Source organism: Ambystoma mexicanum, chromosome 10 (genome assembly GCF_040938575.1).
Source record: "Ambystoma mexicanum isolate Mex_15411 chromosome 10, UKY_AmexF1_1, whole genome shotgun sequence".
Taxonomy (NCBI): Eukaryota; Metazoa; Chordata; class Amphibia; order Caudata; family Ambystomatidae; genus Ambystoma; species Ambystoma mexicanum.
Window position 1 is genome coordinate 1,374,596,479 of NC_090932.1, and position 26,245 is coordinate 1,374,622,723.

Below are 26,245 nucleotides of genomic sequence, written 5' to 3' on the forward strand. Positions count from 1 at the left end.
GTTGTAATATGCCTTTTTAGTTTGGCTTCAAATATTCCGTGCACGCAGACTTTTGGCAACATGATTTCATATGTATGCGACCACTCCGTAACAAAGAATCCTCTCTTGGTTAAGGATTAGCAAGTCTTGTTTGTTCCTGGTTTGAAAGGATTGGAATCGGAGAACTTCGACAACGTGTCTTCCTTCACGCGACTACTCCTACACAAAATAACCTTGCGCATAAGATCAATTACTCGCATACCGGGTTTCTGTTCACTTAGAAACTCACTAGTTGCTTCAATGTGAGTTCCTGCAGCGCAGTTCTCCCGAGCTTCTGATCGTTGCCTCTGGGCTCCATCTCCTGCCACTGAGGTACTCCCCTCGGTTGGCTTCTGGTCCCAGCAGAACAAGTACTTTGAGCAATAGAATAGAAAAAGGGGCAACCTTCTGAAGAGGCTCCCCTTTCAAAGCTTGCTCGGTTCCACAGAGCCCCAGCTCCCGGGCCGCTCTTCACAGAACCATAGGTGTGCTCCACACGGGCAGCTCCCCACTGTGTCTCTTGGCCTCTCTGCTGCTGCTGTAATTTTACCACGTCTGCTACGGTCACTGCTTCCTCTCTCACTCTCATTTCATGGAGCTTTTTATACACCTGCAGCACCTTACCAGGCTGCAAGTGTGAGTTTACAATGAACTCTGCCTGACCATATAATAATAATAATAATATCTAGTTTTATATAGCGCTACAAGCCTGCAGGCATCTGAGCACTGAGATAACAGTTGATATTATTATCCCACAGCTTGGTATTGTGTGGTACTCAATTTATTGACCTGGGAAGGATGAAAGGTTGCGCTGGCCCCGCCTGTATTCCAACCTGCATCAGCAGGCTGCACACAGATGTCAGAAACAGGCGTTCAGCTCATTGTGCTATCTGACTGGCATAAGGGGACATGGCTGACCTTTAGTGCTCTCAGCAGGTCTCTTCCTCGTCCCAGTACTAGAGTGATACAAGCAATTAGTCCTCATTACTTCCGGTTGCCTCTTCCTCGTCTAAGTACTTTTTGTAGTTTTACAAGTGGAAGTCAGGGGAGTTGGTTTATAATACCCAGTGAAGACGGGGGAGGGGTTGGGCTGGTCATTCCTAGGGAAAGGGTGATTCCATGTCTCTTCCAAGGGCATCCCACTCGCAGTCCCCACAGACCCCCCCACCCAGGTGATCCTCCCGCGCTTGTCCATGCCCAGGGTTGGGATGCAAGAACAATGGCCTTTCCCTGGCCACCTGCAGAGAGGACCCATAGGGAATATGAGTGGGAATACCCTCAGGTTTCTCACAGTGCATCTTTGACTACAGGAGGACGCACAGATACATTTCTAGTCAATTATAAGTGGTGCGCGTTGAATTTTGACTAAGGAAGCAGCGCGGGAGCACAGTGACACAAAGATAGTTCAAAGGATAGAGCAGGGAGTGCAGTGTTATGAGAAATTAATTTCAAGCCTAATGTAAATAGTTCAATAGTACAGGAGTGCAGTGAACTTTTCTTTTGCGAGCATGTGGGTGCTCAGATGGCACTAGAGGTTTTTTACTAAGTGGTGTGCTCAGCACAAAACTGAACTAAGTAGAACACTCTCACCAGTGCTAAAAGAAGAAAAAGAGACTCATAGGAAAAGCAATTTGAACACAAGTAGTTAAGTTGTACAGCTTTGAGTTTAGCTGAATCTTCCTTCCAGCTCTAAGAGTAGGCAACCAGGTAAAGTTTGGTATTAGACTGAGTAGGGTAACATTAAAGGGTTCAGTTCACTTCAAGTCTGAAGTTGGTTACAAAATCCCTAGATGGGACAGCTCTGTTGAGGTTAGAGGGTTAATCACCAACTCCCGCAGGACATGTAAGTTGGGACCTTAGACACCTCATCCCCTGTCCCACTCCTTACCTTGTTAAAACCACCACCACTTCTGGGTCTGCTGTTGCATGTACAAATTCACACACACGCTGATTCCTGACAGACCACCGTATGGTAAGGCAGCCTTTTGGGAAAACAAATGTGGCAAAAGTGGGCTTTTCCCCTTTAGCTGGGGGACATTTAATCTTTTCCAGGAATAGCAGAGCTCTACTCCCCCTGACCATAAAAAGCTCCCGAGGATATGCTCCAATCCTCTATACGCCTCTCGTTTCACCAGAATGCGGAGACCAACAAAGATGTTGAGGACGGACGTTCATTTTGATAGTGTTTATTCCAGCCCATGTTCTTATTTGTAACTTGGACCATCTTCCAATATCAACTTCTAGATTGATTTTCAGTTTTTTCAGGTTATACAGGAGGTTGATACACTTTTTCTAGGGAACAAGATCCCTGGGTACATTATTTCCTTCGGTTCCCACTCTAGCAAGAACACAGCATATTCATTCTTACAGATTGTGTTATGGAAATTGCCAATGGTTCCAGGGCAATGTTGAAAAGGGCAGGCAATAGTGGCCAGCACTGTTTCATGCCTTTAGCTAGTGAGATGCTTTTAGACATGACTCTACTTGTAACAACCCTTGTAGCTGCCCTCACATACATAGCTTTAACATTCTTGGAGAACATTTCAACCATGTTAATTCATACCAGGAAGGCAAACATGTAGTCCTACTGGACATTGTAAAATGCCTTTTCTGTGTCGATGATCACCACCAAGAGATGCTTAAGCCTGTCTTTGGTGTGGTACAAAATGTTGAGGAATTGCCTTGGCTTTGCATTTCCATTCCTGTTCATGAACCCCACTTGATTTGGGTGTATTAGCTTGTCGATAAACCAGCCCAATCTACCTGGTCTGGGGTGTTATGGCATCTAAGGCCTTGAACACAGATGAAATGCTGGAGGGCATTATTTGCGTCAGAGTTCCTTGTCCTGCTCCACGTTATACTTGAGTGGGGCATGCTTTTTCACATGCATGCAGAGGCCTTGAACTTGCAAAAAGGCAAGGCTGCCTCCATGCCTGCCATGAAATGATGATTTTCATTGCTAGTGTTTTCTAAAAAACAAGACTTTATTAAGAACAGGGGTCATTCCTAGGTTGGAGTTAAGGGAAAAACGATGCCGGTTGGTGCTGTCCATTATCACCTGGCCCAGTGCCCTCAATTCATCATGTCACTCCTCCCTGGCCTGCCGATACTCCTGCACAAAATCTGTGATCAGGGCTGTGAGCTGGTTAGCCCGCTGTGCATCGGCGGATGAGGTAGTGGCCCTGCTGGGGATCGGGCGGACATGTCCTGCCGGCGTTCCTCAAGGGAACTGGGCACAGGACTGGCATGTCCCTGTGTTGGTCCTTGGCCAGATTGCTCAAGTGTGTCAGTCTCACCTAAGTCACTAAAGGATACCTGGGGGTTAGAGTAGGTTTCAGGGGTGTGCACGACTTCAACTGTGTCGTCCTCAGTCGCTCCACAGATGGAATTGGGGCTGTCTGCAACTTTGAGGGGGGCCGTGGCTGCCACCTCCCCAGCCACACTCGACACCTTAGACTGTGGCACTGGGCATGTGTCTGCAGCCAGTGCAGGGAGGGGTGGAGGATGGGGTGGGGATGGTGCACCCTCCACGGGCCTTACTGGAGCTGGTGGTGTACGTCCAGGTGTTGTCTTCCTCGCTGGGAGACGGCGGCCCCTGCCTTGGCCCCTGAAGTGCTGGGACAGTTGCTCTCCTGCTCCTCACTGTCATGCTCACTGCCTGGGGGGGTGGAAGAGAGGGACGGCATGAGTGATGATTTCAGAGCCAGCATTTATACATGGCTACAATAGCACATTCAGATACTTGTGGGTTATCGGCATTTGGGTAGGGAACGGCACATCATTCAATACTTGGGTGGTAAATGCATGCACATGTCGGTGTCACTCATGTTGGCCGGGTACTGTGCTGTCTAACATGCACACTGTTTACATCAACTGCCCTGTGTGCCTGATGGAATGGGCCACTTTGTGTGGTATGTGTCATATACGTTATGGCCTTGCACCTGGCACTAGCTTGGTTCTCACTTGCTTCGGCATGATTTACAGGGGAGGGGGTGTGGGCGACCATGCCGTGACTCCTTGGCCAGACCTTAGCAGTGACTTTCATAACATTGGCGTTGGCAGTATTGACTTTGGACACTCACCTCCATCGGCGGATGACGTTGCACCACACTCCATTTCTCCGACCCCTTCAATGGATTTGGAGCCTATCATGGCCGCACATGTCTCCTCCCACGGCATGAGTTTCATATGCAAACTTGGGCCTCCTCCAGTCTCCAAGGACTGGTTTCTATTCGCAGGTCGTCCCACCTTTTGCGGCAATCCTTTGTGGTGTGGGGGGTGTTGCCCACAGCACTCACCTTCTGGGCCACTGGTGCCCAGATGTCTTTTTTATTTAGGCACCACCACCCTCCGCATGTCGTTGCTGAAAACAGTTCCAGCATGCTCTGGAGGGTATCCACAAGCATTTGCAGCTCATCTGGGCTGAACCACTCCTTTCGGAGGCGGGCAGCTCCCTTCTTTGGCGCTTTGGGCATTCCTTGGTAGTAGTGGTAACTTTCCGGTAGGTCAACAGTGTGCCAGGGGTCCTGTCTGGTGAAGATGACAATGGATTGTGTTTTTAAAGATGACTGCCGTGCTCCTTCCAGTTCCTGTGCGATGACGCTATTTCCGGTTCCGCATTTTAACGCTGACCGTAAATAACGGTGACCACTATTTACAGTCACTGCTAATGCCGCGTTGCTCTATGGTGGTAGTGTTCGCTACTGTGCGGTTCATGCCGGTAGGGGGATTTTCAGGCATTTTTGCGGCATGCCGTTACGTTCATTACTGGCATGGCGCAAAGCTTGTGCCCGCAAACTCATAATAGTGCGCTTTTAGCGGTCTATTGCCAGCTCGGACATGCTATTTGCGCCATGCCGGTAATGTACGGTACTTACCTCCAAACTCGGAATGAGGGCCAAAGGGTAGTATTCTTTCATTTCATCCCACCAAGTGTTGTCATCCTGGGATATATTTGCGTGTTCTAAAAGCAAAAATAAGTAAGCAGTGTAAATTAAGTTGATCACTGTTTCTGTATTATTGATATAGTGATTAGGTTTATGTTTCATGAGATTTCTGATGCTGTACTGCTTTTAAAGCTGTAATGTTAAACACTCTTAATTCACCTTTTTCTCTTTCAGCCAAGAGATTTCTTTTGACAGGATTCCTCGATATTTTCAATAAGTATTCTCACATTTTCAAAGCATAGCACACCATTATACACACTGGTTCTATTCTTCTATTCTGTAGTATTGTTTATGGAATGCCATCAATGTTGTTGCAATAGTGTCATCTTCCATTTCCCTAAAAAAATACTACATTATTAGGGAAATGGGCCTTTAATTGCTGTTTTCAAGAGCCTTCATCCCTAGCTTGAGAATTAGAATAATCTCGATCTCCTTAATTGTCTGTGGGAAACTTTGGATCTCCAAGGCTTCATTGAACACCTCCATTAACAGAGGTGTTAGTATATCATAATTGACCTAGTAAAATGAGGGCGTAAAAACCCTCAGGACATGTTGATTTACCAGTTTTGAGCATCTTGATGGCAGTTATTAGCCGTCCTTCCACTATTTTTCTATTGACGACATTTTTGGCAGGTCCTTCATTTTGGGCAAATTCATTTGGCCCAGATAGTTAGATATGGTTGCAGAGTCTTTTTCTCTTGCCCTATGCAGCTTCAAATATCTTTTATTTTGCTTCACTTATCCATACTTGCCTTGTCTAATGGCAAGAAGGCAAGGATAGACTTCTGAGCTTTCATTTTTTTAAGCTTGTGTGCTAGTAATTTGCCAGACATTTCTCCTCCCTACCAGTACTTTTGTTTAGTTTTGAACAGTGTCACCTCTGTTCTCTTCGAGGTGTATTGATTCAGTTCATATTTTGCCAGCTCTAATTTAGTACTGTTTCAAAGCAAGGCCTGTATTGTTTTTCCATTTGTTCCATTTTGCTGACCTCCTGTGTTAGCTTGGCTGGATTTTCTTTTTCCTTATTTATTTTCTTAGTTGCCTCTTCTTTGTACATGCCTCGAAGGAATGTCTTCAAACTGTCCCAAACTGTTGCGAATTTGATACAGAGTTCCTAAGTTGACGCAGGAATTGCCATATTTTTTTTCTTGATTTGATTTGCTTTGCCTTATTTTGTACGAGGGCAAGGCAGCAACGCGATTGGACATTTCTTTCTAGTCCTTTTTCCAATTGTATTCCAATATGCATGGTCCAACAAAACTGTATTTCCTAATACTGAAGACAACGTTGACTTTCCAACTAGTGCATCTATTAAGTTCAGGTCAATAAGTGAGTAGGATCGGTCCGCTACCAAGTAGAAGGTGTAGTCCTCGGTGTGAAAAACCAGGTGGTGTCTCACCCACTACGGGGATCTGTCATCCAGGTGGACAAGACACAGCCATTGCTTTTAGATCCAGTTCCTGGAGGTGGACCAGTATGGGAGGATCACCTTGGGAGGGGTCTTTGGCGAGTGGGACACTGGATGGTGAGGCACAGTATCCCCTTCCCTGTAACACCTTTACCCAATCCTACCAGGTAGGATACTTACGAACTCACCCCCCCCTTCACAGCACAAAAACTTCTTACGTACAGCCCGCCATTACAGAAAACGGACTAATACCCGAGCCTTATACCTGATGTGTCACAATACAATGGTCAGGCAGGGTCAGGCAATTACTCACCATTACGCACACCTGACTTCCATTACACTTCTCCACATGGATAAAAGGCGCAGCATGAGAGCACACTCGGAGTGAGATGAAGCACATGAGGAAACAGCAGTTGCAAGATGGAAGTTTAACACAAGAAGAAAGACAGCAAAACCAAAGTGGATCACAAGGAGGGAATTTCCCTTGACATTTTTGACAAGAAACTTACTTTCATGACGCCTCAAGAATAGAAAGAGTAATTCCAGGAAACCAGGCTGAGGAATCCTGAATTGTGTGTCCGAGGTCCCGGGCCCTTCTGCATCGATAATCAAGGTGAGGAGAATCGCCAGCTGCCATGGTACTGTCCTTGGCTCCAGCAACAAAGCAGTGTCATTGAAATCAACACAGCTGGTCAGTTGGAGATACCGATGCAAGACCGGTCTGTGTTGCAGCCAAGGTTGCAAGCAGCAACATTATATGGCAAGTGATGGACGAACATTGTATGAAACGCATGTGATAACCAACGCAAGTAAAGTTGAGTTGCAGATGAGTGATTGAACTTTGAAACGAAGATATACGATACCTTTGACAGAGTGGACCGGCACCACATGCATGCTCAATCGAAGGTCTCTGTAAGGTGTCCAGCAGAGAGTTGACAAAAGTGAAAGAGTGGCAAAGGATTGTGAATCGAAGTGGTCCTGTAATGGGTCAAGCTAAATCCTGTGCACAATTGAAAGTCTTCGATGTTGATACAGTAAAGAAAGTTGTTGGCAAAGTAGTTAAAATTGGTCCGAGCCCGACAGAGGAAGATCATTTGAAAGCTTTGTGTTAAAGCAAGTTTGTATTACAATAGATAAATTGGTCTGAGCCCAGCAGAGGGGAATCGAGGGTGAACTGTGAGTCACCCGAGAAATTTGATATGTGGAAATCCTAAGAAAATTATGTATATGTGAAAATACAAACTTTGTGTTAAAGTGGATATGATGCCGGCGGAGGATGATCTGAGGTAAACAGTAAATCACCTGAGAAAAGTATGCATAGGAAAATCCTGAAAGGAAAGGAACTTTATTATTTGTTTGGTACATCAGGCCTTCTGAAAGAAGAGACTTTGAATAGCAAAGAGACTTGGGCACAGAAGGCCATGATGTTGGAGTCTTGAACTACACCCTTGTGCTAGAGAGGCCAGAGACTGTGCTAAGCTCGATATTAGCTTAGATATGTGCCGCCATATTCTGTTTTTTAAACGTGTGGGAAGGGAAGCCAACAGCTTGAATATCCTTACATATCATTTCTTGAACACTTTTCTTTTGCATAACATTGTTTCCCACTCTATTTGTATTTAGAGGTAAGGATTGTCATTTTATTTTGACAAGACACCATTAGGACTGCGTTATTATTATTTGATGGTCGTAGCTTCCTCCCATCTTTAGATTTAGGTTTGGATAGGCGTTTTTTCAAACCCAATTTACGTTTATTAAACACCCTTGAACTGTGTGGGTCTTCTGTTGATACCATGCCTTCCTTACACTGGACACCGGATTTAGTTATCCTTGCATTCTGACCCAACCCTATATTCATACATTGGGATGATAGTATGCAGAGCTAATAGTGAAAAAAATATGAACAGACCAAAATAAGAATATCAATTGGGTCATCAGAAACTTTGCATCTCCTAGCATAAATGGTTGTAGCTATTTATATGGATGCTAATAGTGAAAGGATGGACACATACACATACATTGTCCTTCGTATTATCGCAAACTGTTCGGGTTCATAAAGGGACAGGGGCACATGCAAAGCAACATGTATGTGGAAAAACAGGAAGGCAGGAAAACATTTCAAAGTGTAATTCACATGTTTTGAAACATACAGACACATCTAGCAGTAGCAGAGAAGGAATGACCCAAAGGAAGATGAGCAGGAACTAGTGCGGCGCAGAGAACACAAGGAAAATCAGAAATCAACAAGACGAGGGAAAAACAAGGGGTAACGTGTATCACCAACAAGGAACGAACCAGGTGGCGAGGAATGTCTAGGATGCAATTTTCCGGTTCTATCAGCACCGTTCCCGAAGCAGCTCAAAAGAGAACATCTCAGATAATTTTGCAACATGAAAAAACAGATGGTCCTCTTTGGTAGGGATGAATGAGAGGCCATGAATCCTCTCTACCAGAGACATGCACGCTGAGACATGCCTATTTATGGGACCCCCAAGATACAAAATGGCCACCACAATGGGAATGATGTCACCCCAAGACCAACGTGCCATGCTGAGTGCACTATGAGAGACTCCAAGGTTTGAAGCTGTATGAATTGGCAAGCAAAATAAATGACACTGGCTCAGGAGTACCCCCAATGGATGAGAAATCAAACACATCCAAACAGCAACTGGAACACACATGACTGTAACCACCAGCCTCCCCAAATGACAGTGCCGACTCAGTGCTTAGCTGAAGCACAGGGACAGAGACTGACATGTGATGTAAAGAGCTTTAGAAAATATAAAAATGACACAACTTCTCTAATTAATATTTTGGATCATTTGTTCTATAATACAATTGTAACATTTATTGCAACCTGATGCAACCAGATGCACAATAAAATAAAAATAAATAAAATGCAGGGATGTTTAATACCTAAGGACATGAATTGTAATATTGCTAAATGCTTTATGCAGTTTAAATAAAATGGCAGGACAAACCCAGCATGCTCAGCGCAGATCATTTGTGTAGCACTAACCTACGTAAGTTAAGTTAAAAGGAGAGACTTGGCCCACTCCCTTTCCCCACTTCTGCCATGTAATGTGGACATATATGCCACGATATGGAAATTTAGGATACTCACTAGGCACTGTACTCACCTCATTGCTAACAGTTGAGTCTCTGTGCATCATCCTTTGAATATGGCTGTCCAAACTTGCTCCAGAAGAACATTTCAACAAGGCTGCAGCGTGAGACTCTTTCTCCCTCTGTCGAACAATGGCCTCACAACCTAGCCACTCTGCCATAGTTTGTTCATAGCAGGCTCGAATTTGATCATCAACCTACAAAAGGACATAAAAAGTAAGATTACCTTTAACTCAAGCATCTCTGGCTTTTTGTGCATTTTTACATAATTTGAGAACACAGCAGTAATTACAATATAGTGCTAATGAATGGGAATTCTAGAAAAATCAAATTCACTAATTTAACAACGCATACTACATAAGAAAGTTGAGTTTTAAAATGAAAGTCCAGGTGCTGAAAGAATTTGGTAGCGCAATTAGGATCCCAGTAACGGTAATACTAGGTACACGTTAAGAAACTGTATGAAAGGTATGGTGGGATTTAACTCCTACCTAAGCAGAAATTAGTTTAAAATAAATACAGAAGGGTGAACATAATCCGTAAAGCGGTCAAGTGAACCACGAAGTGTTTACAAATAAATTAGATGACAGTTTACTTTTTCTTTTTTTCAACCACAAATTTTTGTATTTGTATGCACTTGTAATAGATAGCAATTATATCATTTGAGCCAACATTCTGCTCCACTTCCTCTGGAGCAAAGCTCTCTGAGTGTGACATCATAATGGCAAAGTCCTTCATTTAAAGGGCAGGGATTGGACCCATCAAAGCAGGTTAGCTTTGGTCTAATCACTTGTAGACTTTTGCTGATAAAGGAAAGGGTCTACCACCACTTCTTGTAATCATCTTGAACCATCCTCAAGATTTCATTGGACCCTGCTGAGAGCAGTCCTCTCTAAAGTCCTCTAGTTGCGAGGTGGCAGCAGATCCCAGGCAGAGACCGGCTCTGTTCCACAGCCACCCCCAGGGACCATTGGGGGTGATCTGCTGCTGGAACAGGACCTGCCTCTCTGTTAGTCAAAGCGGCAACCAGGACCTCACTGTGTTGGAAGACACTTGCAGTTGTGTGCCAGCCTACCCCATATTTGGGAACACGAGAAAAGCACTCATCTTGTCCTTGAGACCCTGGATTGGGACTCAAAGCACCGTGAGAGCCAAGACGTCTGGGATACTGGTGTTTTTCACCATTGAACTGCGTAGAGCATGTTTCTTGAACTGTTCAACACATTTGAACAAGCAGGACCCACCGTTGCTGACTTTTGCTCTCTCCCGATCTTCTCACAGCGTCAAGAAGTCTGGTTTGGTGCTGCCGAACCACCAAGAACTTCAAAGAAGGTACTGTTGACTGCTGACTGTCCCCCTGGTGCATGTATGGACACTATGGACCAGTTAGGTCAATTTGAACCCTTTTTTCTCCCAAGTGCATATCATTTTTCAAGAACATTGTTGCTTTTGCTTGCCTTTTAGAGTGCAGCATCTACTATCTTTGTGGTAACAAAAAGGGGGCACCTAACAGCATACAATGCTAAGTACTATCACTTCTGTTTGACATTCAATGTCTGTGAAACTAGACAATCTTTCAAAAACGTAACCTCTTATTGGAGTGTATCACTCAGTACAATGTTTTAAATATTTCACTGTAAAACCTCATTTTTTAAAGGAGAAACAACTTTTGAGGGGGGGGGACATATCACCAACACTTTAGTCAAGAGTACATCATTTTGTACTCAAATAGAGCAAACATAAACAAACACAGATACCTGCTACTATGTACATAGTGTCAAGTGAGACATAGATATTACATAAAACCAAGTTTAAAAAGATAAAATCACCTAACATGTCTCCCACACAATGTGCATACTGAGCAATTCTGTAGCAGCTGTAAAACCACCTAAAGTGCATCTAAATCAAAGTGCAAATCAAAAAACAAATGTACAATACACAGTGCAAACATTTAAATGCACATTTTTCTGAACACTTATAAGACACTTTTATGAATTAAATTCCTTAATAAAGGACATCTTCACAATTCTATATGCAAATGTCCACACAGTCGAAGTAGTTTATAAAAATCATGTTGGAATCAACGCAGGGGCCTACTCACGGTCTGTGAATTAATTTAATCTATTAAAGTGGCTTATGAGTGTTCTGAATAATGTGCATTTCAATTTTAGCAGCCCGAACAGTCTTTCCACCTTGGACAACGTTTGGGTTCTCCCTCTCCTCTGCTCATGGCTTCCCTTCTGCTTTTCATCTACTGGGCCGGTGCATGGTTGGCTGTTTTCTTCCTCCGTGAACATCTCTCTCTTGGCATCTTAGCTGAGCTATCTTTCAACTCCAGAGCTGGATGGTTCAACTGCTTTTGGCCAATCACAGACCATTAGAGTCTAGAGAGCTCACTCTGCTGCTCCAGAGTGATCCTTGGACTCCTGGTCTACTTTTTCTTCACAGTACTGAACTCACAGGGGGGCCCTTTTAATCAGTAACATGTCATTCAAGGATGGGGATGCAGAATAACTCCTACACCAAATAATAAAATAAGAAGACTGACTCTGGAAGTTGGCAAAATGTCTCCTCTGGCTGTTACAACAGACATCAACAGACGTTTGATTGTGCTCTCAATCATTTTGCATAAAAAACATACTTCAGTGCTAAAAAATTATCATATATGATGTCATATTACATGGCAAACTAAGAAAACCTATGGGGAGTTGTGATTGGGAACATCTAAGTATACTTTTGTTAAGGGATCGGGTTGTGATTGGGTCTTTATAGTCAGGTGGACAACTTATGCCCACCCCTAGTGCAAGTCATCTTCATTATTTATTAGATACACATTACACCATTGCTATCAAACTATAAGGCCCTTCATTATATGTCCCTCTACAATTGGTTGCCATTCTTGTACCCTTCTGGAACATTCAGCTCACTAGCAGCACTTAAGCTGGTACCCCAGGTGCCAGTGGGTGGACTTCACGATGTCTCCCCACCCAATTAGCCCAACATCTCTCATCGCTCATGCCTCCGGCCATTCAGATTGTCTATGAACTTGTCCTTGCAAAGTATCACTGCTCCTGAGAATAAAAGGTAGTGTAGGCACACTCCTATCGCAGTTCAGGTTTGTACGCCCAACTCCAATTTCCATCCTGGACTCATGTGACTGGAGACCGTATTTTGGCCTGTTTTTCAGCATTTAATTGTCTTGAATTAATACATTTGGCACTCATGGTGTTCCTTCTTGCACCTTAACAAGGGCTGATTCAGCTTCTCACATTCACTGTTTTTCAAGGATAGATAACCGGTTCTTGGCCGCTCCATCCTTTGATACTAGGCCAGACAGCTATTTCAGGCCTTTCCTCTATCACCAGCTGCTTTTATTACTGCGACACAGCTCTCTGATCCTTCTTTCTTCATGGGTCTGAGCTTGGTAAATATGTGAAAACGATGTTCAGAATTCTATATAATGGCGGTACTGCCTGCAGTCTATTCACTTTGTATAGCTAGCCTTTATGATTACTTAGTCTACTTGCGTTACTGCATCTGTACAGTTATAAAACGGCTTGCATTTTCTGCAGCGCTCTTTACACCTGAAATCTTCATTCTGCATATGGAAGTTTGCTCGATTCTTTACTTCATCATCATATTCTATAAGGTCTATGCATTTTCTTCTTTGACCATTCTTCTCAGTGCATCACGCTAATTTCTTTTGACATCACCAGCCCCTTTTTTTCCTATCTTCATATTCCTTCAGGGATCTCCTCCAAGAGGTTATCATCTCTAGGAAGGTACATCATATTGGGTTTTCTTAATGGATACCTTTTCTTGAAGACTCTCAGTGGTATAGGCACAACCTGTCATGCACTCACCTTCTGCTCTCCTTCCATCCAGTTCAGGCGTGGGGACGCGGCGCACCCTGATGGGGTGGCGGCGCTGGCCGTGTTTACGCAGGCAGTTGCCATGGCGTTTGCCGGCGTCCCAGAGGCAGCTCTCCATGGCCTCTGTGGCGCAGAGGAGGCGGTCACGTGTGCGGGGCCTTTCCCCTTCAGTGTCATGTGCTTCCCCTTCGCGCAACCTCTGCCGCACTGGGTCGTCCAATGTTCCTCCTTGCATTCTACTCACACAATCACGTGACATCCTCACACACTCACATGACACCCAGTCCGGAAGCTTAAAAAGACGCTGGGAACGCTACAATACGCTTCTCAGCTGTTGTTCTGCTGCAGCGTTTGGCGTTTTGCGTTCGTTCCTGCTTCTGGTTTGCTTTATGGATTTCGGACTTGGCTTTGCTCTATTGGAATTCCTCCCTGGTTTTGTCCCTTGGATTTGGCGGTTTTTCGGATTGATACCCTGAACTGCCTTGACCCCGGATTTTGGACTTTGGATTGCTCTTGGCTTCTTGCATTTGGATCAGGTACCTGGACATTACCCTTGTCTGGCCTCACCCCTGCTCCATCCCACTCCCCTTCAGTATCCTTTCCTTTCCATTCTAGCTTATGGTGGCGTCCTATTGCTGCCTTACTTAAGTAACAACCCTGTTGCTTCATTGTTGTCTCCATCACGACATCACACAGACACAAGGAGGAAACAACTGACATCTATTGGTAGGTGCCTCTACTATTCCTACTTTTGGGTTGTCAACATACTGCCATTGTTCGTTTAACCTCATATTGCCTGTTTTGTCCTTATAGTCACCCGGGACCCGGAGTTTGCTGTTCCTGCCACCTGTGGCCACAATAACCGGTCAGCGAGTCAGCTGTTTTCTCTCTGACTGGTACTTGGGGACGGAGGTACTCTAATCTACACGGATCTCAGTTCCTGACACAATCACTGGTGTTGTGCATGTCGCAATTTCCAGTTTCCAACATATAGGCAAGATGAGGGTGAGGCATTCAGCTGCTCTTATACACTTCCTCCTCTGATTGATTCATCAACCGCTCTTTCACCAGTTTGCACATCTTGGTATCCTCTCTTGAAGAAGTGCTTCTTTGGTGTCCAGATTTTCACTACTCCTTTCAGGGATCCCACTGATTTTACATGCTCATCAACACTCCAGGTCCTGCAGCTGCACTGTCCATTCGGGCTACAGTAGATCCATCGTCCCACATACTTCTTATGGTTCTTTGGATGTAGGAACTTCGTTCCATCAGGTGCTAAAATTATGCCTGGCCTCTACATATTTTCTGATCTCTTCATCTGTCAATTTGTTGGGTCCACACCCTGACTCTTCACTCCTACTGCTTTCTTTGTTGTTTTCTTGCACTGTGCGATAATTATCCTAATCACACATAATCCAAACATTATCATCACCAATACTGCTCCCAGGAGTTTGAAGATATTCACCATCCATTGTGAAACCCATGAAAAGACGTGAACCAACTGGCATCTGCAATATCTTCTGTCTCATCTTCCATCTTGTTGTGTAGTTTTGTCAGCAACGTTATGGCCTCTGTCAAGATCCCATTCTCGTCATCATGAGAAGGTATGAACGTGCGTCATGATTTTCCGATTTTGGTGCAAACTCCTCCATCCATCGCTGTGATCATATCAAGGACATATCTGTTCTGGAGCATCATCAATCTTATGGCCCTCAGTTCTTATCTGATAGCATTGAATCCCTTCATGGTGGTGTTGATCATCTGCAGGAGCTCCAAGCGAGTGATCTGTAACCTCTTCACATTCTCCATTGTCTGAATGCCTGCCATAAAGATAGTCGTGAGGACTGAAGCAGTCTTACTGAATAGCCTATGCTCATAAAGAATAGCATCAAAGGCTTCTATAGATTTAGCTGAGAAATAATTCTCCCTCCTTGTTTGGTTGAGGAATTCAAGTGATCGTCTCCTTTTCAAATGGGCATATGCTTTTGGAAACTCTCCAATGTTCAGGTCACTTTGAGGAATCACTAACTCTGGAACATGAATAAGTACTATAGAACACATCCCTTCCCAGTCTTTGGGCAGTTTCATGTAGGCTCTGGACCCACAAGCACAATAGTGGTCTATCAGAACTGTTGTTCCATCCTTCATGCCTGGTACATCAAAACCTCGGCCACATTGGTGATTCCAACTTTCCTCGTGCCATTATTTCTGAAGCACACAAACGCACTTGCTAGAGGTATTATCTGCAATGGTCCTCTTTCATCGTTGACCCATGTCAACAATTTCACAATCTTTTACCAATGGTTCTTGCATTTGTTCTCTGCAGTATCTATAACTGGTTCATAATACCCCGCTGCTTTACAAACAATCAGGCTATCAGCCCATCCTCTGGAGTCAGCACTGTTCCTTTGATTTGCAACTGACCTCTTTCCCAGCATCTCCGTATTTCTTCTTTATTCTTGCCTTGACAATCTAACATCTTGTTTTCTTCCATCCGGATTCCTGCGCCACTCATTCCAGCCTGTTCATATCTGATCACTAGATTCTTCGTTTCTGGCTTCCCTCTTGTCTTCAAATCTTACACACAGTTATCTTCTCGTTGAGATATCTTTCCAGTTACCCATGTCAGGGATGCTGTTCTGCTTGGAACTGTCCTCTGTCTGGCAGAGGGCGAGATGCGTTAGGCAATGAGCTCTTTGCACTAGTAGTTCTGTAGCTATGGATATCTTTCCAATGGCATAAGGTATGAGTGCACACACATAGCAGCTCTCCTTACATGTCCTCTCTCCCACATTTTTCATGTGCTGATACCACATTTTATTACCCAAGTAAGCTGTACTATCTATATATGTGTTTATCCCATAATTGTCTTCCTCTGTATTTCTCCTGTGTCTTTTAAACAAAATGTTTGCAGCCTTTGGAAACAACTCTAAGGCAGATGTATGCTGGGGAGAAAACACGCAAGACCTTGGCTCGCTGGTAATGGGAAATGTTTTTGAAAGTCAAATTTGGGTGTGTTTGTGAAAGTCAAATTTGGGTGTGTTTTTGAAAATCAAATGTGGGTGTGTTTAAGAAAGTCAAATTTGGGTGTGTTTTTGAAAGTCAGATGTGGGTGTGTTTAAGAAAGTCAAATTTGTGTGTGTTTAAGAAAGTCAAACTTGGTGTGCTTCTCATTTCACTTTGGTCCTCAACCTCAACCTGCTAGCCCAGTGACTCTTCCCTACTGCTCACTTGCTTCTTTCTCTCAATACCCCCTCTCTCTACCTGCTAATGGCGCTATCTGTTTCTCCTAGCTACTCAAACTGATTTGCTATCAACTATCCCTCCCTTCTCACTAGGTTTGGCAAGAAGACATTTTAAAGGATATATTGGCCTCTAACACAGGTCTCCCCAATGCTGCGCTTCTGCCAGACAAACCCTTGCTGACATCCTCTTTGTCGTTCCTTCGCCTGATCTTTGGACCCCTCATATGGTCTCTGCTCTGCCCTGTATCCTCTCCCATAAATGGTGGCACCCGCTGGGAAGTATGGATTCCTTTGACTCCTCCAGAGTCATCATTAATATCTACCTAAATGGCACTGTCATGGTGAAAGGCCCTCAGGCCAATCTCCGTCTCTTTGATAGGCGGTTCCCTTGCCTCATCAACGTCCTCTCTTCTCCTGCTGTCACCTACCCACCTCCCTTTGCTACTTGCCCTTTCCCTCTTCCTCCCTTACCCCATCTCATACTCCCCCCACACCTCTGCAGTGCGTACCTCTGATTTGTACCCCTCCCCGGAAGGTCTTTAAGGCTGGCAACCTTCTTCATCTTGCCACTCTCAATCCTTGCTCCACTGCCAAATACTCCTCTGATATCTGCCACCTCCTGGAAGAACTTGACCTTGATGTCCGGAGCTTTGACACTCCCCTTCCAGATGGCTACAAGATCCTCTCTGCCCCCAGATCCACCTGGCCCAGAGGGGGTGTAGCTCTGATCTTCCCTGAGTGGATTCCTACCTGTATCATCTCCACTCAGACCTACTCCTCTTTCGAATGCCTCGTCTGTAGGCTCTGTCTCTCTCCTAGCCACTCCCTTACTATTGCTACTCTCTAGCAGCCCCCTGGCCAAGTCACCTCTTTTCTCTCTGAGTGGGCAGACCTCAGCTCCTCCCTCCCGGCTTCTACCTCTCAACTCCTCCTCCTTGGTGATCTCAACATCCACCCTGATTCTCCCTGTTCCTCATCTGCGCTCTTTCGCGACCTCTGTGATACACTCTCCTTCTCTATCCCCCCTCCGGCATGACTCACTCTGCTGGCCATACACTTGATGTCTTGATCTCCTCTGGCCCTCCCCCTATCTATCCCCCTCATCACTCCTCTCTCCTGGAGCGATCACTCCCTCCTCTCCTCTCTTCTTCCCATCTCCTCCCCTCAAGCCAAGCATGCCCCAAGACTGCCACCCACCTTCTCTGTCGGACATCCGGGCCATGAAGCGTGTGTCAGTTGAGGCTTTCGCTGCCACCTTCTCACCCCCTCCAAATCAGGCTGACTCACACCCTGACTCAGCCCTGTCCATGCTCTACTCCTCTATCAATGCTACTCTTGATGCTCTTGCCCCTGTCATGAGGATCCGTTTGAAGCCCAAAGCCAAGTGCAGTTCATGGTATGATTCTCACGTAGCTACACTTAAATGTAAGTGTAGGGCGGTCGAGAGGAAGTGGAGGGCCTCTTGCGCATCCTCTGACAAACTGGCCTGCCGCCTGCTCCAAAGGCAATACCGACTCTCTGTACGCACCAAGAAGCAAGTCTATATCCAAGCCTGTGTCCCTGCAGCAACAAACAACTCAGCCGAACTCTTTAAAATCTGCAAGGAGCTGGCCAACCCTTCTGCAGTATCCACCCCTCCTCTAGCCTCTCAGCCTCTTTGCAATGACTTTGCCTCACACTTTATTTCTTAAACCAAGGACCTTTTGTCTGCACTCTCCTCCTCTCCCGCTCCTCTCCTCTGCCCTTCTCTGCTTGTTGATCCACCCTCAGCTTCCCCTCCTCCCTCTTTCTCTGCATTTCCTCTATTCTCCCATGATGAGGTTGCTAGACAAGTCCGATCTATGAAAGCCTCATCAAAACAGATCCATCCCTGAACAATTAAGGACCATATTGATACCCTCACAGCTGCCCTTGCAGATTTCTGCAACCTCTCATTCGCCTCTGGATCTTTCCCTCCCCTCTGACGCACTCGCTTGTGCATCCCCTCCTCAAGAAACCCACATCCGATCCTTCTTGTCCGGCTAACTATCGCCCAATTTCCATTACCCCCTTTTTGGGTAAGCTCCTGGAAAAAGCTTGCCATCTCTCATCTTAATCTTCACTCTGACTCTGTTGGCTCTCTCCATGACCACCAATCCGGCTTCAGAGCTGCCAGAAGTACGGAAACTGCTCTCCTGAACATCCATGAAGACCTGCTCTCCAACCTTGACTCTACTATCCCCTCTGTCCTTATCCTACTTGATCTTTCCTCTGCTTTCGATACGGTCAACCACACCACCCTCCTCAATCGTCTCTGTGACAACCTGGGTATCACTGATCAAGCTCTGGCCTGGCTGACCTCTATGATCGACCTTCCCAGGTACAACTTGGGTCCTTCTTATCCTCTCTCTCCCTCTCTACCTGTGGTGTTCCCAAGGAGTCTACGCTCTTGTCCAGGCTGTTCAACCAATACTTTGCAACTCTCGCTTACTGCATTTCCATTTTTTGCTCAAATTTCCAGTGCTATGCTGATGACACCCACCTCATTTTCAGGCTTCCCTCAGCCAGCTCCTCTCCTTCCCTCATCTCTGACTGTCTGATCACCATTCAAAATTGGTGTGCAACCAATGATCTTTGTTTAAATGCCAACAAAACTAAGATCCTCCTCATTGGCACACTCTCTCTCCATCCTTTCCCCTCACTCTCTGGCTGTCCTCCCTTGGCACTTCTCCTGCCCCTACCTGCAAAGATACTACACCTCCTCAGAGGTACTCTTCCCTTCATCTCCTTCCCTCAGAAGCTAACTGTCTCCCAAGCTCTGATTCTCTCTAGGCTGGACTACTGTAACAGCTTTTTTCTAAATCTACCTTCCTCCACTCTCCGCCCTTTACAACTAATCCAGAGCAGGACCGCAAGACTTGTCCTTGGCCTCAAGCCCTGGGATCGTATCTCTCCAGCTCTGAAATCTCTAAATTGGCTCCCAGTGGATGCAATGATTACATTTAAAACTCTTTGCATTGTCCACTGGCTAAGTTTGACTTACCACCATGCCAAATTTCGATTTTGGCCAGAGGTCTCTCCTTTGTGCCAACAACCGACACAGATTGGTATGGAATGGAAACTGAGATACGACATTTCTTTTGTAGCCTACGACCCTATATGTTCTTTATGGACCATAATGAGTAAGATGATGACCCAGACACAGGCCTACACCCATAGTCGTCCTTTACACTATCAGATAACCAGATCCCTGATGACTTACTCACCTTTGAGAGATCTGTTCTCAAAGACATCAAACAGATGAGAAAAAGAAAGAACAAAATACATCAGAATCTGATCACGGGCGAAAGAAAAGCTCTGAAGGACTTATCTAGTCACACAATCTGCCATGTCCCAGCCTGACTGGAGAATCTCACATGCAACCTCCTTTCCATCACTAACAAGGCAAGTGAAACCCTTGTTTACTTTGTGCACATGTAGATTCTCTGCTGCTGCAAAGATCACATTCTGCAAATAGTGGGTATACTTGGTAGACAGGGTGCAGGTGGAATTTACTGCCCATAAGTCGAGCCTGCCAGACGCTAATCATTTTTGGTAAAACACATCCAACTTCTTGCTTTCCCTATAAGGGGCAAAGATGGAAATGTGGCCAACTTAGAGCGCACTGTAAAGGCCTGAACCACCAGACTCTTGGTAGTTGGGTGCGTGGAGATGAACCTGGATCCTTGCTAGGTGTATCAGAGGGAGGAAAAGAGCAGTGTCCATTGATGGAGCTGAAACGCAGCCAGCAGGCATGCATTTGCAGTCTGAAGAGGTACCTTTAATGGGCTCAGAATTCTGTTTTCCTATTTACCTAGCTGGAATAAATGGGTAGAAAGCAGACTCGGACAGAAAGAAGTAGGCTTCTAGATCAGTAGTTCCTGGCATGATGTCACGCTGGTTTGATGCCTCTGTACTGCGGTGGCAGGGACCATGCAGTAGGTGATAGATGACTGACTTAATGACTGTGGGTCTGGTGACGGACTGGGCAGCAGGGGTTGACTATGAGGTGAGTGTGTGTCTTTGTCAATTACGCAATGTCTGCCAAACCCTATTCTAGCCAGAGTTGTTTGTGTTTCATTGCAGGACGACCAGTCCCAAAAAGACATGGGGCAAGTGAGAGTCACAGCATTTAGAACGGAGTCGCTGGCTTCGGGATCAATTCAAAAGCATAAGAACTGATCAAATAATACATCCAAACAACAAAAGGGGACTCACTGCAGAGAGACTGCTTCCTTGCTCGATGGAAAGGGGCAGGGATAGACGGAGATTGGAATGGGAAGAGAAAGGAAAGAGAAGTCAGGGGTATGAAACCCCTGCAATGAGTGGGGGATGGCTGGGTATGGTCAGTTGGAATAGTTGTGAACTGAGAGACCAGGTGGAGGAAGGACTGTGGAGCAGAGCATTGCAGAGTTTGTACTGGAGCTTGTTGCCGGTGAGGTGTTGACTGTGAGAGAGAGTGGTACCGGTCTGGGTAATTGTGGATGTGAATGAGTGAGTGTTATTTGGAGGACTGTGTTCGAGGACATAGATATAAAATAGGAGGTTTATAGAGAGAGAGTGGGCAAGAGACGTGACTGAAAATGCCAAAGGGGCATGTGAGAGAGGGTAGGGGAATGGAGTGGCGAGTAGAGTGGAGAGTAGAGAGAGGATATGGGTTAGGAGAGAAAGGGGTACAGAAAAAAGAGCAGAGAGAGAGTGGGAATATCAGAAAGAGAGCCAGGATGTGAGAAGAGGTGGGAGAGAGTAAAATAGAAGTAGTGAGATCTGGAAGAGGAGAGAGCGGTCAACTGAGAGAGAGATTGAACCGCATGTCTGACATTGGCACCTCATAAGATCATTTCCTATTGAGAAAACTGGGGAGTGCTAAGTCAAGGCACTCTTAGAATAACCATGAAGGAATCCAGATAAATAATGCTTTTGCCTTTAGTCCATCGCCCACAGCAAGGCATGGATAGTAGGTGCTAACGACTGCTAGTCGGAAGACCTAGGAATTAGGGATGCCCACGGGAGGTTGAGAGAGGAAGCCCATTGGATTAGCCTACCCACACCCTGGCCAGAATAAAACCAGTGATTTTTTATCCTTTTGAAAATAAAAACACTTGCACACTCCTTCAGAGTCTGGGATTTATGGAAACCATCCGTCACTATGATCACTTAGATCAAGGTGCATCTTTAGGGGTGTTGCCCCGGGGAATAAATGTGTCTTGCCCCACAATTTTCAAATGTGCAAAATGACAAAGTTCTTTAATTAGCTCTTCATGCCAACTGGTGAGGGTGAGGAGTAGACCCTGGTGAGCAAAATAAGGCACAGAACAGGGTTGCCCCATGGGTAGCCCACATGTCAAGAGTCTTACTGAAACAGAAACCCTGGGCAAATCAACGGGCGCCAGTCGAAACAGGAGCAAGGCGAGCAATTGGAAGCATTGTCACACTAAGCGGCTAATGCTTTGTTGGAAGGTAGTGGCCTGTAGGGATGGGCTACATTATGGAGATTACAAATACAAAGTATGAGGGGGTCAGTTTAATGTTTCAGCTAATGATTCAAATACTCGTGTTCTTTACCACTGATCTACCACTGCACTATTATTTTATGGAGCCATTCTTTTTATGTAAATATGTTTCTGGCATTTTTTATAACTATCGACTGTGGAGAATTCATAATAAATAAACAAAATATAGACATCCATTGAGGTCGTTATGAGTTATTATATTGCTGAAAGGGTCAGGGCCCTATTGCCCTCCATTCAATAAATCCAGGAGCTTTAAAAAAAAAGAAATCACCATGTGTGGGGGCACCGTTCTGGGCATTGTCATCTGGCAGGGGGATAGAATATTGACTCTGCTGTAACCCTGATCTGCTGTAATTATCAGGTTATGCCAACTACATGAAGCATATGTTACCTAAATTCCTCCCACTGTTCTGGCTTAGAAGAGCAAGTGAGGAATGGCATGTTTAAAGGTCATGTGAGTCTCCCAAAGAAACATCATCCTTCTTGGAAAAGGAGAAATGACTCTTCTTTTTACAGGATGAGGAGGAAGGTTTGCTGGGAGAGAGAGACCATGTGAGATCATGTGAGTCTCCCAAAGAAACATCATCCTTCTTGGAAAAGGAGAAATGACTCTTCTTTTTACAGGATGAGGAGGAAGGTTTGCTGGGAGAGAGAGACCGCTTCTCATGCTACTTTTCTTCCCGGGCATCTTTCCATAATCTGGAATCTTCTTGATCCTCCTGTGAGTTGTGTTACATCCTTGTCTCTTCTGGGGACTTGGCCTACTTGGAAGAGGGCTTCAAAGAAGGATACTTGGATAGAATGCGTTTCCCAGACTTTTGGAGGAAGGCGTACAATTTAGTGGCACACTGATGGATAGCCTTTTCCATGCATGGAATGGCAAAAACCACAGTCTTCTGTATCATGTTACTTCCCCAGGAAGTAAAAACAAACCATGTGGGGTAACTGAGGTCATGGTGAACAAATGGTCCCATTTATTCTATCCCTGACACCGTGCTCAGCGACATGGGTGCACACAAACAGAGAAAATGGGTATCTTTGTGGTGCCGCTTGGTGTCTGAAAAAGCTTGCGAAGGCAACTGGTGCTGGAAGGTATATATCTAAAATGAGGAATCGGTGGGAGGAAGGAATTCATTAAACAACAAAGTTATGATGTGAAATAAATGAATGGTTACTATGATTGTTAAGGGAACCACATTACTATTTAAATATTATTTTTTAATGGGGTACACAAAGATAATTATCAATTTCGAGGATCTCCCTATTTTGGCAGATAGGGGCACTCTGGAATATAGTGGTTTGCCCATTATCACACGCTTTGGTTAGCTGTGGAAGGTTTGAACCCGGTCTGTGATTTTGGCACATGACCACCTATCTTCTCAGACCTGGTGAGCAGAAATATCATTAATGCTTAGGTTATCAACTCGTAAAGCAATACTGTTTTATAGAGATGCATTGAAAAGTAAAACCTTCACCTACTAAATCAAACAGACAAATATTCAAAGCATTTAAGCAAACAGTTTGATAGTAGGATGGATTGCTGTTGTAGCACGTAACATGTGTTCATATTGTCAGATGCGCGTTAGCAAGAGCCACCCCAGTTGTTGCTGAGAGCAGTGTGACCATGGAAAGACACATATCTAAAAGGAGGTGAGTTATTTATGCTAAAAGTAGAATGAGAACAGCAGTGACACAGGCATTCCCTGTGGTTGGTAGCGGCCTTGTATTTGGTGACATACACGGTCATCTTGTGCGTCCTACAAGAATATCACCATCACACTGAGGGTACATTTTGCAAACTGAAGGGGATGCAGAGAGGCTCTGTGAGGGGGGAGGTGCTGTAGTTGACAGGCATTGCAAGAGCCAAGAGGAGCAGACTGAAGGGTCTATTACAGCAGTTATTTTCTATTTTTTGTAATTATTGGGCCTCATTACACGGTAGGCGGTGAACCATGGCGCAATTAGCGCCATGGTTCATGCCGGTAAAATACCGGCACCGCCTTGGTGGAAAGGGGAATTACCGCCCCATTCCAAGGTTGGAGGGGCGGTAATTCCCCCTTCCACCATTGCCCTTCACCATTCCCATTTTTGCCCCATAGGGCATAATGGGAATGGGGACGGCGCTAATTACGGCACCGCAAATTGCGGTACCGTAATTAGCTCCCTGGGTCCCTTTGCGGGTTGGTTTTTAACGCCTGCAAAAAGCAGGCGTTAAAATCCCCAACCCGCAAAGGGACCTCGTAGTAAGGCGGTAAGGATTTACCGGTACCAGTAAAATACCGGTACCGGTAAACCCTTACCGCCTACCGTGTAATGAGGCCCATTGTGTCTTTGTGCAATCAGTGGTCAGCACACACAATTAAACATTCTTTAGTGCTCACAAAAGAAACAGATCATGGATTTCACCTGAGTGCAACCCATTCCAAGAAGGAAGGATATTTTCTTGTGTATTCTCAGCAAAATAAGAGATTAAAAGAGAAAACTTGTTTAATTATACTAACATTGTAAACTGTCAGTTTTTAACATTTTACTTTGTAATAATCACTCCCAGTATACATTGTAATCTTAATAAGAACATTACAGTTGTCTTACTGAGCAAAGCACAATATCAAACCACAGACTAACCACATAAATGATGTTGTCATAGGTTAACATTCCAAGATGGAATGTCTGGTACATTCATGTTGTACTCTTTCAAAGTACCTACTTGAGAAAGGGGAAGGGTTTAAACAGTTCCAAAAAGGGTTCCAGGTGTCTTTGCGTACAATTATAGAGAAATATGGAAACATTAGAATAAACACAGATCTCTGTATTTGGCAAAAAATGTCTGTGATGAAAGTGTTGTATGCTTGAATCCCTCAGTGCATAATGTACACTCGGCTTGGAGCTCATTTAATTTTTTTCAACTCTTACCCTGACATTATACTCATTCGGCCAGCCCCAAGATTTGGATGGGAGGATAAAAGGGCAGTGACATCTGTTACAACATTTGGTTAAAAAAGGGCCTAATTGAGCCAGAATTTCAGAAGAGGAGGGGCTGGCACAGGATGTCCAGGCTGAGTACATGCTAAGCTCCTTAGGCATGGACAACCTTTCAGAATTATGCATATAATTAGCTCTTGGGAGATCAATTCGCTGCAAAGGGCATCTCATTGCACTAATTCACAGATGGTACCCAGCTTTAATGGAGATTGTTGTATGGTACGGACACAGCACTGGTGATTAACTATCTGGGGAAGATCACAAAGTTGGTGGTTGAACATTTCCTAACCAAGACGGAGTGCCTGTGGTTGCCTGTCCGGTTGTGGATACAAGCGTTGGCAAAGGATGTGGCTGTTCAAACTCTAATCAGCCGTGTTTCTCGGGTTTCTGCTGGACTTTCCCCTTCAGTCGCATCTTCAGATGATTGATGAGGCCTACAAGTTTCATCTTCTGTCGCACTGGGGCCATTAAGCTCTATTCTCCCGCTGGGGGCCTCGGACTATGGTACGGACACCTGTGATCTACTGGATGGGTTCAGGGAATGCTGTCTTGGTCGGTCAGTCTACCTCGGTCTTTCTCCTCTAAAGGTAATTCCTAGGCACCAGTTCAAAGTTGTGACTCCCTTTTGCCATACACTGGTTTCTCTTAGCATCACAGTGCATTTGGGCCAGTCCGCTGACGTTGCAAAGAAGCTGCAGATCACTGGTGGTGATTGGGGACTTGGCTGCTGTGTTACACTTCAAGGTGCAGAAAATATCAACCAGAAATCAACGGCTTTCATTCTTGCTTAGTCTCTAGAACAACAATGTTATGGAATTGTGCCTTTGAACTTATTTAACCTTGTCTGGGGCTGTAAACTCTCTCTTTCGGGATGATGGTCTTTTTTACTTCTGAGTTTTTTTTAAATTATTGTTGCATACATGGTACTGAAAATACCTTACACAACAGTTTCAATCAAATGTACACTTTACCCAAACCATTTAAAAAGACAAGATGTATTACATACCACATATCTAAGCATTTAAAAAAACTAAACTGGAACTGGGCCGCTGTTGTTTCCACCAGCGTGACGTGTAGCGCCGAGATGACTGACTGGACTGGCCCGCTCAGCCTAGTT

At 45.0% G+C, this 26,245-nt stretch overlaps 1 protein-coding gene across 2 annotated transcripts in view; it reads right to left on the bottom strand.

Moving 5' to 3' along the window:
- The window catches only part of SGSM1 (small G protein signaling modulator 1), a 1,887,833-nt gene that overhangs the window by 384,724 nt on the left and 1,476,864 nt on the right, over window positions 1-26,245 (bottom strand). For both annotated transcript variants that reach the window (XM_069619387.1, XM_069619388.1), the window contains exon 17: window positions 9,513-9,695. In XM_069619387.1, coding sequence (XP_069475488.1) covers window positions 9,513-9,695 — 183 coding nt within the window. The remainder of the gene's footprint in view (window positions 1-9,512; window positions 9,696-26,245) is intronic.